General features: G+C 58.1%; 1 protein-coding gene across 1 annotated transcript; it reads right to left on the bottom strand.

Annotated features, from left to right (window-relative positions):
* Nucleotides 1-10113: 10113 nt before the first annotated feature.
* Nucleotides 10114-13414, bottom strand: LOC142827966 (interferon-induced protein with tetratricopeptide repeats 5-like). The gene is made up of 2 exons (XM_089777628.1): nucleotides 13314-13414; nucleotides 10114-12967 (listed from the first exon to the last, which is right to left on the bottom strand). Exons 1-2 carry the CDS (start codon nucleotides 13412-13414, stop codon nucleotides 11623-11625), a joined length of 1446 nt encoding a protein of 481 aa, XP_089633754.1. The 3' UTR covers nucleotides 10114-11622.
* Between the last annotated feature and the right edge of the window lie 925 nt (nucleotides 13415-14339).

Genomic DNA, 14339 nt, shown 5'->3' with positions numbered 1-14339 from the left:
GGATGGACAGACGCCGAGGCAGCGCGGTGCCCCGCCAGATCTCCAGCCTCTGGCCGCCCGAGAAGGAGGCTTGTGCGAGTGGAGCTGAGAAGGGGAATGGACTAGATTGCGCCCTCTCCATCGCTTGTCTGTTGCCATAGATACGGAATAAAACTACCCTAAGGATACTGGCCTCACTGGGCCCTCGGTCCTTCAGCCCTGCTCTGTACGAACCCCGGAGTGCTCTGATCGCCCCCCCCCCCCAAGAGAGGGATTCGTAACCGGGGGGGGCAGAACCTCCCTTGTTTTCAGCTGGGGGGAGCAGCGTGTCCCTGGCTCTGCATGGCAGCTGGCCCTTTAGCGAAGTGCCCAACAGAGTTTGCCTAACCCTGGCGCTGTCCTGCCGTAAACCCTTACCCGGCAGATTCACACAGCCAAAGGGTCCGGGTCCTCGCACCAGCTCCCCTACCCTGGATGCCGGCCAGACCCCAGGGCAAAGCCAGTGACCTCTCCGTTAACATAAAACCCAACATCACGTATTCCAAATAATCTCCGGGCACTAACGGAAGTTCACCGACTGTTCCTCACACGTCCCCGGCCTCCCGCCCCGGCCCTGGCTGCGCTGCGGTGACACCAGGGGTCCGACCCCTGCTCAGACGGTGTCCACACGTCCTCAGGCTCCAGTGACATGACCCCAGCACAACTCCCCTCCCCATGTGGGGTCATGTCCCTTCCCCCGTCCCCACCCCGGGCCAGCCACTTGTCTAGTGACCTCTTGCTGTGCTGGGCCCTTGCTGCTCAGAGCCCCCCAGCGTTGCGTGGCACGGCCAGAGTCCACCCCTTCCTCTGTGGCCCCTCAGCTCCTTGCTATAGCTCAGCCCTGGCCCCCCCTAGGCATGGTTGGTCTGTGCTGCCCCAGCTCCCGGTACTCCAGCTCCCGGCTGCCCCAGCTCCCGGTACTCCAGCTCCCGGCTGCCCCAGCTTCCAGTACTCCAGCTCCCAGCTGCCCCAGCTCCCGGTACTCCAGCTCCCGGCTGCAGCTCCCAGTACTCCAGCTCCCGGCTGCCCCAGCTCCCAGTACTCCAGCTCCCGGCTGCCCCAGCTCCCGGCTGCCCCAGCTCCCGGTACTCCAGCTCCCGGCTGCCCCAGCTCCCGGTACTCCAGATCCCGGCTGCCCCAGCTCCCGGTACTCCAGCTCCCGGCTGCCCCAGCTCCCGATACTCCAGCTCCCGGCTGCCCCAGCTTCCGGTACTCCAGCTCCCGGCTGCCCCAGCTCCCGGTACTCCAGCTCCCGGCTGCCCCAGCTCCCGGTATTCCAGCTCCCAGCTGCCCCAGCTCCCGGTACTCCAGCTCCCGGCTGCCCCAGATCCCGGTACTCCAGATCCCGGCTGCCCCAGCTCCCGGTACTCCAGCTCCCGGCTGCCCCAGCTCTCAGTACGCCAGATCCCGGCTGCCCCAGCTCCCAGTACTCCAGCTCCCGGCTGCCCCAGCTCCTGGTACTCCAGCTCCCGGTACTCCAGGTCCTGGCTGCCCCAGCTCCCGGTACTCCAGCTCCCGGCTGCCCCAGCTCCCGGTACTCCAGCTCCCGGCTGCCCCAGCTCCCGGTACTCCAGATCCCGGCTGCCCAAGCTCCTGGTACTCCAGCTCCCGGCTGCCGCAGCTCCTGGTACTCCAGCTCCCGGTACTCCAGGTCCTGGCTGCCCCAGCTCCCGGTACTCCAGCTCCCGGCTGCCCCAGCTCCCGGTACTCCAGCTCCCGGCTGCCCCAGCTCCCGGTACTCCAGATCCCGGCTGCCCCAGCTCCTGGTACTCCAGCTCCCGGCTGCCCCAGCTCCCAGTACTCCAGATCCCGGCTGCCCCAGCTCCCAGTACTCCAGCTCCCGGCTGGCCCAGCTCTTGGTACTCCAGCTCCCAGTACTCCAGCTCCTGGCTGCCCCAGCTCCCAGTACTCCAGCTCCCGGCTGCCCCAGCTCCTGGCTGCCCCAGCTCCCGGTACTCCAGCTCCCGGCTGCCCCAGCTCCCGGTACTCCAGCTCCCGGCTGCCCCAGCTCCCGGTACTCCAGTTCCCGGCTTCCCCAGCTCCCAGTACTCCACCTCCCGGCTGCCCCAGCTCCCGGTACTCCAGCTCCCAGCTGCCCCAGCTCCCGGTACTCCAGCTCCAGGCTGCCCCAGCTCCCGGTACTCCAGCTCCCGGCTGCCCCAGCTCCCGGTACTCCAGTTCCCGGCTTCCCCAGCTCCCGGTACTCCACCTCCCGGCTGCCCCAGGTCCCGGTACTCCAGCTCCCAGCTGCCCCAGCTCCCGGTACTCCAGCTCCAGGCTGCCCCAGCTCCCGGTACTCCAGCTCCCGGCTGCCCCAGCTCCCGTTACTCCAGCTCCTGGCTGCCCTAGCTCTCGGCTGCCCCAGCTTCCAGCCCCGCTCTGGCTGCTGCTCTCCCCTTAGCTCTGCCCCACAGCCCCAGCTCACACTGAGGCTGGGCCCTGGGCCCTGGGCCCTTCACTCTTGCACTGGCCTGTTCACCCTGTCCATCCAGCTGACATCCAGCGTTGGCATCTCCCTGCTGGCTCGGCGAGCCGGGTCCTTCTTTCCCTTTGGCCCTCTCCCCTTCATGGACTCTGTGGGGCTGTGTCTGCCAGCTGGGAGGGGGGCCCAGTCCCTGTACCCATCTGGATACGGGCCAGCGCTACTCCAGCCGCACGTCCCGGGGGAGCCTCCATTCGGATAACGTGGGGTCCCCTTTGGGCGCTGCAGGGACCCAGAGGCGGAGCCGGGATAGAGCCATTTGTCCCCCTGAGGGCTACGGGGCCTGAGGAGCCTGCATGTCGCTCCCCCTTCCACCGGGGCGCCCCCTCATTGAATGGGCAAAGGGGGGTTCGCACGGGCTGTACCTGACTGCGGGGCTGGTGGGGAGAAGCCAGCGCCCTCTGCTGACAGCCTGAGAGAACTCCAGTGCCTAAAGCCAGCCAGTGGTCCCGTGGTCCCTCAGGCTGTGTCTGCACTACCACGTGATTTCGAAATAACTCCCCAATGCTGACAGGCCCTCTGGGGTCACAGGGCCACTTGTTTTTAAAGTTACAGACTCACCCGGCGACCCCCTCACCCCTCAATCCCTGTGCCGCTTTGGATACTTGCTACGCATTTCTCCTTCCCCAGGAACCGGGCCCCCCCCAGGGCTGGCGCACTGCTAGCGGTGAGAGCCCCAGGGATCCCTCTCGCCCGGCGTCCTGTCTTCCCAGCGTGGCTGGTGCCAGACGCAGACTCCGGCGGTCGCTCAGCCTTTTCCAACCCTTCATTCTGCTCAGGCGAGGAAGAGTCCGGGAGAGACGCACGACGTGTGTCCGGTGGCACCATGGGGCGCGAGAAAGCGTCTCGGAAAGCAGCGCCGAGGGGGGTGGGCCACTGGGCTTTGCTCCAGGGTAGATGGATGTTGGAAACCCGCATTTCAGTGCATGCCAACGGCCACACAAGGGGGACGTCGGCATGAGAACCGAATCGCTTTCGGTGATCCCTCAGAGTTGCAGAACTGGTTTGTATTCGTGTGTGTGGCACGGGGCTGGGGCAGTCTGCTGTCTTTGGGGGCAGGGCAGGGCATTATCCCCCTGCGGCTGAGTCCAGCTGGCCACCCTACACCTCAGGGTAATATAGCCTAGTGGCCAGAGTCAATATGGCCACCCCCTCGTTAGGGCTGCGTGGCTCCAGAGTGGCTGCAGCAGCAGGCCACTGACTCAGGGTTTGTGGCAGCTAGGTCGGGGGGCTCAGGTTAGCCAGCTAGGGGGTCCCACAGGTTCTCCACCCGCCGTGAAATCAGGGGCTGGGTGTTGCTGGATGTTGCAGTCTGGCTGGCCCCCATGTCCGGGTGCGTCGTCGCTCGTGCTGGAGCCAGCAGCACCCCGCCTCGCCCTTGGGCTGTGCCGGCCTGCGCTAGGCCCCCTTTTCTATCCCGGCTCCAGCTGGAACATGGCCAGCGGAGGAGCATCACCCCGGCCCACGGAGGGCGATTTACCCCTTCAGAGCCAGCACCGCGCCGGTGCAGCCTACGCCCCCGTGCTAACCAGTTCTCTGCTAAGAAATGGGCCGATTCTCCTTCAAAGTAGTTGACAACGCCTTGCGCGGCTTCCCCTACACTGGCCCTGAGGGTTAACTGCGTAACACGTAACGTAAAGTATACTAGACTTTTCAGTTTGGAAAAGAGGAGACTGAGGGGGGATAGGATAGAGGTCTATAAAATCATGAGTGGTGTGGGGAGGGTGAATAAAGAAAAGTTATTCATTAGTTCCCATAATATAAGGACTAGAGGACACCAAATGAAATGATCCTGATGAAATGCATCCCAGGATACTCAAGGAGCTGATAGAGGAGGTATCTGAGCCTTTAGCTATGATCTTTGAAAAATCATGGCAGACAGGGGAGATTCCAGAAGACTGGAAAAGGGCAAATATTGTGCCCATCTATAAAAAGGGGAATAAGAACAACCCAGGAAACTACAGACCGGTCAGTTTAACGTCTGTCCCAGGGAAGATAATGGAGCAGGTAATTAAGGAAATCATATGCAAACACTTGGAAGGTAATAAAGTGATAGCGAATAGCCAGCATGTGTTTGTGAAGAACAAGTCATGCCAAACTAATCTGATAGCTTTCTTTGATAAGATAACGAGCCTTGTGGATAAGGGAGAAGCGGTGGATGTCATATACCTAGACTTTAGTAAGGCATTTGATACGGTCTCGCATGATATTCTTATTGATAAACTAGGCAAATATAACTTAGATAGGGCCACGATAAGGTGGGTGCATAATTGGCTGGATAACCGTAGTCAGAGAGTTGTTGTTAACGGTGCTAAATCCTGCTGGAAAGGGATAACAAGTAGAGTTCCTCAAGGGTCTGTTTTGGGACCCGTACTGTTCAATATCTTCATCAATGATGTAGATATTGGGATAGAGAGTACGCTTATTAAGTATGCAGATGATACCAAACTGGGTGGGGTTGCAACTTCTTTGGAGGATAGGGACATAATTCAAAATGACCTTAGCAAGTTAGAGAAATGGTCAGAGGTAAACAGGATGAGGTTTAATAAAGAGAAATGCAAAGTGCTCCACTTAGGAAGGAACAATCAGTTCCATACATACAAGATGGGAAGCGACTGTCTAGGAAGGAGCATGGCGGAAAGGGATCTAGGGGTCATAGTGGACCACAAGTTGAATATGAGCCAACAGTGTGATGCTGTTGCAAAAAAAGCAAATATGATTCTAGGTTGTATCAACAGGTGTGTTGTAAGCAAAACTCGTGAAGTCATTCTGCCGCTCTACTCTGCACTAGTTAGGCCTCAGCTGGAGTACTGTGTCCAGTTCTGGGCGCCACATTTCAAGAAAGATGTGGAGAAATTGGAAAGGGTACAGAGAAGAGCGACAAGAATGATTAAAGGTTTAGAGAACATGACCTATGAAGCCAGGCTTCATGAACTGGGCTTGTTTAGTTTGGAAAAAAGAAGATTAAGGGGGGACATGATAGCGGTTTTCAAATATCTAAAAGGGTGTTACAAGGAGGAAGGAGAAAATTTGTTCCTCTTGGTTTCTGAGGACAGGACAAGGAGTAATGGGCTTAAAGTGCAGCAGGGGAGGTTTAGATTGGACATTAGGAAAAAATTCCTAACTGTCAGGGTGGTCAAATATTGGAATAAATTGCCAAGGGAGGTGGTGGAATCTCCCTCTCTGGAGATATTTAAGAACAGGTTAGATAGACATCTGTCAGGGATGGTGTAGACGGAGCTTGGTCCTGCCTTGAGGGTGGGGGGCTGGACTCGATGACCTCTCGAGGTCCCTTCCAGTCCTATTATTCTATGATTCTATGATTCTATGAACAGTTTACCTAGGGCAGGGTCGGGAAGCTATGCCTAGAGAGAGGTAGCTGGGGGGAGGGGGCGGGAAGAGATAGATCTAAATGTAGAGAGAGAGACCTCACCACTTGCACTGAGCGGGGTTCCCAGATGGTGAGGGGAGCCGGGGGCCAGAGGGCAGGAGACCAGCAGAGCAGAGCCCCCAGCACGATCAGACAGGAGATGAAGAAGCCTCAATGGAACTGATACAGTTTAAATCCAGGTATCAGAACAGTTGTTCTTGGGGCAAGGGTAGGAGTTTGTACAGGGACAGGACAATGGTTCGAAGAGACACTGGATTTGTTTAAGGGTTAACGGAGGTGAGACAATAGACTGAGCACCCCTGGCTAGGGGGGATGTTCCTTGAAGGAATTCACAATGCAAAGAAGCAGTTTCAGGATTTGGATGTCAATAGGATCGTTACTAGAATTGGTCTGATAATGACTAATTGGGGTGTGAGCAGGCCTGGGTTCATTAGCATCTGGAGCTGAGATTTCCCATCAGGCCGTGCGTCTCTGCTTTCGGTATCCCATAGTTCAGTGCGGTTCCTGCTTTGGAAGAGCTGGTCCCCATGCTGTATGCCAATGGGGATGTCTCTCTGTTCTAGCGTCAATGCACATGAGGCCGGGGCGTCTCCTTAATTCTACTCCCCTTGTCTGGAGGGGTTAGCTGGGTCTCCCCCGGCCTTTTCATGGCTTTGCCTCTGATTCAAGCAGAGGCCTGGGGGAAGGGGATGGTTTTCCATGAGTGTCACTCTCCGGCTCCCCAAGAGCACAGGGCTGACAGGTAACACTGGTCCGTTCTGACAGATCCCTCGCCCAGCCCCATCCTGCCGTCTGGGCCAGCCCCTTGCAAACCCCGATTCCCCCAGGTGAGCACTGAGCCCCTGCGAGTCTCCTGCCTTTCTCCTTCCGTTCCCAGCTGCCCGCTAGTCTGGTGCGTGGGCACCACCCCCCCTCCCCATGGTTGTGTCCCTTCTGCCTTGGCCATCGTCCCCAGCCGGCTGGGCTCTTCTCCCCCCGTTAGCCTGACTGGCTTCCTCTTTCCTGCCCCCCTGGACGGCCCTTTCATAGCACTGACCACGGTGCCTTGCGGTGAAATCCACTTTCTGTGTCTGCTCCGGGCCTCTCTGGTTACAGCCGTGGGCATGAGCGGTGGGTGAAGTTAGAGGTGGGGGAGGCAAGCCCCCAGCCCCGCCCTTTCGCTCAGGACCCAGACCCATGTGAGCCCCCCACCCAGTACTTTAGGGCGGGTGGGTGGCGGGTGGTCGCAGCCTCCCCGGGCCAGGAGCATGGGGAGGGCAGGCGCTTTGGGGCAGTAACGCTCCGCCCTGGTACGGTGACAGTAGATGCTCTGGGGGTGGAGTCTGGGCGGGGCCAGGCTGGCGGTTTGGGAAGGCAAAGCCTCCTCCTGCCTCGCATACCCCCCGCCCCATGGCCAGGGGCCAGCCTTAGCCAGGTGCAGCTGCTATCCATGGGGGGGCAGGTCCCAGGCTGAACCGGATGGAGCCTTGAAGCTCTGCGGGCTCAGGCTCCCGGCGCTGGAGGGGCCTGACGCTTCCACAACAGCTCACTCCGTCCTGGCTGTGGGGATCCCGGGTCCGTGTGGAGATGGGAGCAGGAGGAGAGGGGTGGGCCGGACGAGAGAGGAAAGGCTGGTTGTCACAGATCGCTGGGGGACGGGAGGGAGGGGGATCGATTCCTGCCCCATAGCCCATAGGCCAGCCCCAGGCTGGCTGGTTTTAGGGACTGGGCGGGAGGCAGGAACGGGCCAGGCGCTGGAGTTCTCTCAGGCTGTCAGCAGAGGGCGCTGGCTTCTCCCCACCAGCCCTGCAGTCAGGTACAGTCTGAGCGAACCCCCCTTCGCCCATTCAATGAGGGGGCGCCCCGGTGGAAGGGGGAGCGACATGCAGGCTCCTCAGGCCCCGTAACCCTCAGGGGGACAAATGGCTCCGTCCCGGCTCCGCCTCTGGGTCCCTGCAGCGCCCAAAGGGGACCCCACGTTATCCGAATGGAGGCTCCCCCGGTGTGGCTCGGGGAAACAGAGCAGGCTGGGTTTTTCCACATCCCGCCCCCTCAGTGAAGTGGGTGACCAGCCGGGAGGTGGCAGAGCTGAGGACTAGCCAGAGCCCCCAGGTAATGCCTCAGGCTGCCTTGGGGCCCCCCAACGCACGGGGTGACTGCCCTGACCCATCATAAGCACGGGTGGCTTTGCCCTGGAGTCTGGCCGGCATCCAGGGTAGGGGAGCTGGTATGAGGACCCGGACCCCTTCGCTGTGTGAATCTGCCGGGTTAGGGTTTTATTCATCTCTCCTCACGCAGCAGCTGTTCCAAACCCCTCGTCATTTTTGTTGCCCTCTTCTGAATCTTTTCCAGTTCCAGTGTATCATTGGTGAGATGCGGCAACCACATCTACACCCCGTATTCGAGACGTGGCAGCACCGTGGATTTACCCAGAGGCAATACGGTATTTTCCTATGGGTCCCTTCCTTAATGATTCCCAAGGTTGTTTGCTTTTTTGCCCGCTGCCGCACATGGAGGCGGGCTACATCTACACTGGCATGATTTTCCGGAAATGCTTTTAATGGAAAAGTTTTCCGTTAAAAGTATTTTCGGAAAAGCGCATCTAGATTGGCAGGATGCTTTTCTGCAAAATCACTTTTTGCGGAAAAGCGTCCGTGGCCAATCTAGACGTGGTTTTCTGCAAAAAAGCCCCGATCGCCATTTTCGCAATCGGGGCTTTTTTGCGCAAAACAATACTATGCTGTCTACACTGGCCCTTTTGCGCAAAAATCTTTCGGAACAAGACTTTTGCCCGAACGGGAGCAGCATAGTATTTCCGCAAAAGCACTGATGATTTTACATTAGATCGTCAGTGCTTTTCCGGAAATTCAAGCGGCCAGTGTAGACAGCTGGCAAGTTTTTCCGCAAAATCCTCTGATTTTGTGGAAAAACTTGCCAGTCTAGACACAGCCTGGATGTTTTCAGAGCACTCTCCACACGGACTGCAAGATCTCTCTCTTGAGTGGGAACAGCCAAATTAGACCCCCATCACGTTATAGGGATAGCTGGGATGATGGTTTCCAATGTGCACTACTTCACACTTGTCGGCTTTGAATTTCATCTGTCATTGTGCTGCCCAGTCACTGAGTTTCAGGAGATCCTTTGGACGCTCCTCACAGTCTGCTTTGTTCTTAACTAGTATCTTGAGCAGCTTTGTATCATCTGCAAATTTGGCCACCTCATAATTTACCCCTTTCTCCAGATCGTTTATCAATAAGTTGAATAGGACTCGGGAAGCCCTGGGGGACACCACTGGATACCTCGCTCCACTCTGAAAACTGACCATTTATTTCTCCCCTTTGTTTCCTGTCTTTTAACCGGATACCAGTCCAGGAGAGGATCTGCCCTCCTATCCCATGACAGTTTCCTTTGCTTAAGAGCCTTTGGTGAGGGACCTTGTGTGACGTAGTGGGGGTACCTGGCTGGTTTCTATGCTGCTGGCTCTGGGGTAACCCCCACTGGCTGCCGTGGGTACCACGACCCAGCAAAACAGGATGAGTCACTATGCAACCAGTGGCCAGACACCCCCCATGGAGAGGAACAAAGGAAGGTGGATGCTGCCCTGGCTGGGGGGCAGGGCTGGAAGAGGGTTAGTTAGTTGCGGTCTGAGAGCATGGAGGAGAGCCTAGGGGAAGGGGCTGGAGTTTAGGGGCCCAGTCTCCCCCATCTCAAGGGGGCCTGAGGCATCCTAGCCCAGCTCTGTGACCAGATTACATCTGTGCTGTGCTGTATCCTGGAGAGGCAATAAACTTCCTCTATTCCACCGGCTGGTGCAGTCTGTTTGTGCCATTTCGGGGTGCAGGAGACGGGGGACCCCCAACGCGCCGTCACACCTTGTCAAAGGCTTTCTGGAAATCTAAGTAGAAGTTGACTCTTCAGCAGCAAATGTTGCTTTCCTGTGTGAGAAATCTATTCTTTATTATAGCGTCAACCACTTTGCTTGGCACTGGGGTGGGTTATCACTAATCACTTCTGCAGCCCCTTTTCTACAACGGGCATCACATCTTCTGGGACAGAACCTGATGTAAATGGAACGTGACAGACCACAGTTAGCAGTAACGCAGTTTCATCTCTGAGCTCCTTCTGAATTCTTTGGTGCTACCATCTGCTCCTGTTCAGTTTCTCAATTTGTTCCAACCCCTTGCAAAGGCACCTCAATCTGGGACATTCCTGCCCTGCTAGCGACGGTCCCGATGTTTTTCTGGGGGTCCCGTGTGTGCCGCTCACCCCGATGCGACAGATTCCATTCTGGTGTCTCGGGTGTTGCTATTGTAAATGAAATAAAAACACAGCCGCTCCGTGGCACTGCAGGCTGTATTCTTCACTGTGATATCGTAATTATCGCCCAATTCGGGCGCATTTCATGCAAGCCGGGTCATGTGACATGTCGTTGGAAAAGTTCAGACTTGCTGCTGCTGATTGCCCCGGTGGGAGGCGTGTGTCGTTGCTGTATCTAAAGGCAGGGCCGTGTCTCTGCATTTCACTCCTGCTGACAAGCCCCTGCTAGCCTTTCCAGGGCAACAGGGAAGAAGCCAGACCGAGGCAATGGCCCATCAGCAAAGACACTGCACGTGGAAGAACTTAACTTCCAGCGAACGTTGAGGGCAGCCTGTAAGCAGCAGCTGCCGAGACACCGCAGGACATGTGACCAAACCACTAATCTGGCCTCCATCTTGGCAGGTCAGTAGTTTTCCACACGCTGGTCTGGGACCCAAGTTTTGCATCCAAGGCTTCCCGCCATATGGGAAAACCGAGCGCAGCGGCCCAGGAGACGGTGCAGTGGAGCGGGGCTGCCTACGTGGGTCCTCCCGTTCGTAGGATGCTGGAGATGCTGAAACCCCAGAGGGAGAGGGTGAAGTCTCAGCTATTGTTGAAGAAAAGGGGGAATGTCTCCTTACTTCCGCAGTAGCCGTGGGAAACTGAGGCCAGCTTTCGCCCTGTAGCTGAAGACAGTCTCTCATGTGTGTGCCTGTGAGTGTGTGTGTGTGTATTGCATCGGAGAGGAAACTGTCTGTGTTGCTGGCTGCCGGCAGGTTGCACGAAACCAGAGGTGGACCTCATCAGGGTGCACAGGGAAATGTGCAGAGGGAACACACTGGGGTGCAGGAGGGTACAACGGTCTGAGTCGGAGGACGTAGTGCCTGTGTCTACCTGTGAATGAAAGTTCAGTGCTGGCCAGGGGACAGACCCCGCTCTGAGAGAAGAGGGGTGGGCGGGGAACCCAGAGGGGAAGCAGGGGGAGCATTACTGGGCCACAGGAACATCTCCTCTCCGTTACACGGGGCCAGGTGCTGCCTTTGGATCGCTGCTGCTGAAAGGGTGCCCGGGCGGAGGACCCCCCCCCGCGCTTTCCCACCGAGGCCTGACTTTGGTGCCTTGTCTCCCCCCACGACCCCTCCTACACTGCCCCCTTTCCTGAGGGCCACCCTGAGGCCTCAGGGCGGGTCCTGAGCGGAGGATGCAGAGAGGTCAGAATAGCGAGGTGGGGAGGGAGGGAGCAGAGCTTGGGGGGGAACAGGGGGCAGTGAGGGTGGGGCCCTGGGGAGGAGGATGAGCAGGGGTGGAGCCTTGAGGTGGAGCAGGGGCCAGTGTGGGTGGGGCCCTGGGGAGGAGGATGAGCAGGGGTGGAGCCTTGAGGTGGAGCAGGGGGCAGTGTGAGGGGGCCTCTCCAAATGCAGGAGTCCCGCGCTGCTGGTGGATTCCTCTATTTTCACTACATCGACAGTCTCCTGCTCCGGCCACGGGTGGATTTCTTCTTGTACCAGGGACTTCCGTACCGTTCCAGGACATGCTGTATGGCTGCAGCCTCAGTGGTCTGGGAGCGCTGCCGGAATTCGTCTGCCACCTCTTGCAGCCTATTTCTCAGTGTTTTTTTCTCCCGGGTGGTGCCTGCGATGACGAAGCCGGCTTTGTAAATCTCAGCTGCCTCGGGCAGGGACTCCCGCGTGTAGAGGAGGAAGTCCCCCCAGTGAAGGTAGACGGCCTGCTGGCACTTCTTGCTGAGGGTGGACACCTCGCTCAGGAGGTTGAGGTAAATCTCCTCTTGATACTCAGGTGTCTTTTTTCCGTACATTTCAGCTAGCGCCAGCTTTGCAAACACAAAGGCGGGATCTTTCTGCACAGCCATCTTGAAGGCCTCCGTAGCCGCTGCCAAGATTTCTTCTCTCCTGTCCGTGTCAGCCACTGCCAGCTGTTCCTTATAGCAACGAGCCAGGTCATAGTGAGGGAGGTGATAAGTGGGGTCCAGAGAGATTGCTCGCTCTAGAATAGCAATTGCTTTTTCTGGGAACTCTCCTTGAAAGAACTTGGCTGCATTTCTCAGGACCTCGGGGTCCCGGCTATTCCGAACAACATCTTCGACCAGGGCTTCTGCCTGGGGTCTATCCCACCTCTCAAGGATCTTGGCTAAATACATCTTAGCTTCATAGTTTTGCGGCTCTTCCTGGATAATGGCGCTCAACTTCTTTTTGGCATCTGACTTGTATTCAAAATCACGTGAGTGAGTGTACGAGGCGAAGGCTGCGATTGCCGACCCAGCAAGAAATTCCCCATTGGCTTCGTCTTCTGCCAATGCCCTTTGGAAACACTTTGAGGCCTCTTGGCCATTGCGGAAGCCGGTTGCCAGGAGAGACCAGCCTTTGTGTGCGTGGACCTCAGGGATCAGAGCTGCGTACGGCGAGCGGCTGTTCAGGGAGCGGCAGATCTGGCTCACCTGGTCCAGGTAACGCTCCACCACGTCGTAATGGGCCAGGTGATAGTAGATCCAGGCGTAGTTCCCGTAAATGACCAGGGCCTGGCGGGGGACGTTACCTGGGTGATCTCTGGCCAGGAACTCTTCAGCTTCCCTAAGGCTTTGCAGAGCGTCCTCATATCGCCCTTGCAGGTGGCAGAGATAAGCCTGCAGGGCCAGGTAGGCGGCCTGGTTCGGGTAGGGAGTGTGGGCAATCCTCAGAGCCACCGTATGGAGGATGTGAACGGCGTCCACCTTGTCCCTGATTTCAAAGTCCCAGGTGAAGTGGCACTGGAGGGCCTGCAGCTTCTCCTTCAGCGGCAGGGAGCTGCAGAGAGAGGGGGAACCAGACACGGTTGAATGAATGAATTTCCCCAGCACACTAAGGTCGTGGGGTGGGGACTATGGAGGGACGAGGTCTCTGTCTGCTTAAGAGCCAATTGCAAAGTGCAGACCTGGCGCGGAGCTCGGAGGGCCGTGTCTGATGCCCCCCTCCGCCGGGCGTGGGGCCTTTGTGGATGGGCTTCCCCCAACCTTTGTGGAATCCACTTAGCACTTCCTGTGTCCCACAAAGCCCCCCTGCAAAGCGACCCGACTCCCTGCAGCCCAGGCAGTGTGTGGTGAGCTCCGCGCGGGTAGTCGGGAGAATTTCTCCTGGGGAAGGAACCGCTTACAAGGGTGACAGTGAAGTGACTGGTTTCAATGCCCCTGCACCCCAGAGCTGGAGATGGGAACATTGCACGTTTTTTGGCTGTACCTCGGTTGGTTGTGCCATTCGCCGTTAGGGCTGAAGATATTTGACTTATTGCAATATCGGACGCACGTTCATCAAAGCCAAAATGTACACCAGGAGCGCAGGTTTGGACGTGTGCCACCGTAGCACCCAAGGTATTAACACAGAGACGTTCCCAGCTGCCGGAGCAGGAATTCCGCCCCGACTCGCGCCGTGCGGCAGGACCCGTTCCCAGCCCCAGCCACAAGAACAGACCCTGCTCCCCTCCCGCCCAAGTGGAAGCCCCCGCCACCGGAGTAGGCATCCCGCCTGCCATGCAACTGCGGCAGGTCCCGGCCCCCTGCACCAGCAACACCCTCACCACACGTCAGCCGGTCCCGCCTGCCGGAGCACCCAGCTGCTGTACAAGTGCTGCTGCAATAGCAGGGAGCAGGGGCACAAGACAGAAGTGGGGGGCAAAATCGAATCAGCGTCTCAGCTGGGTGTCTCCTAGCACCGGGCGGGCGGGAAGACGCAGGAAGGACGGGAAATGCTGCTAAGCAAACCCAGCAGCGGCCTCGCTGCCATCACCCCGGCTTGGGCGATAGGCGCCACCGGTCACGGGGTACAGAAGGGGCCAGGTTGCCTGAGGACAGGCAGGGCAAAGGAGGAGTCCAGCCGTCGGGGCTCAGGGGGATTTCAGGGGCATGGGGCTCTGGCTGCTGCAGGAGCAGGGAGGGTGGCCAGGAGCCCCGGGGCCCCTTTGAACTGCTGGGCGCCAAGGGACCTGTCCTCTCTGCCCCCCGACTGCAGCCTGCTCAACCACATGCAGAGAAATATTCAGTATCCACGCAGAGTACAGGTTCCTAACTCCACACACTGACATTCTACACTCTCGTGACCAGCGTTCACAGGATCAGCAGACAGTGAGCTCCTGTTCAACACCCCACATGGCCCCCTTTTATACCATTGTTGGGGCCAGCACCCC

This window comes from Pelodiscus sinensis, chromosome 1, assembly GCF_052426305.1.
Source record: "Pelodiscus sinensis isolate ZL-2025 chromosome 1, ASM5242630v1, whole genome shotgun sequence".
Classification (NCBI taxonomy): Eukaryota; Metazoa; Chordata; order Testudines; family Trionychidae; genus Pelodiscus; species Pelodiscus sinensis.
This window is presented reverse-complemented; position numbering and strand designations above follow the sequence as displayed.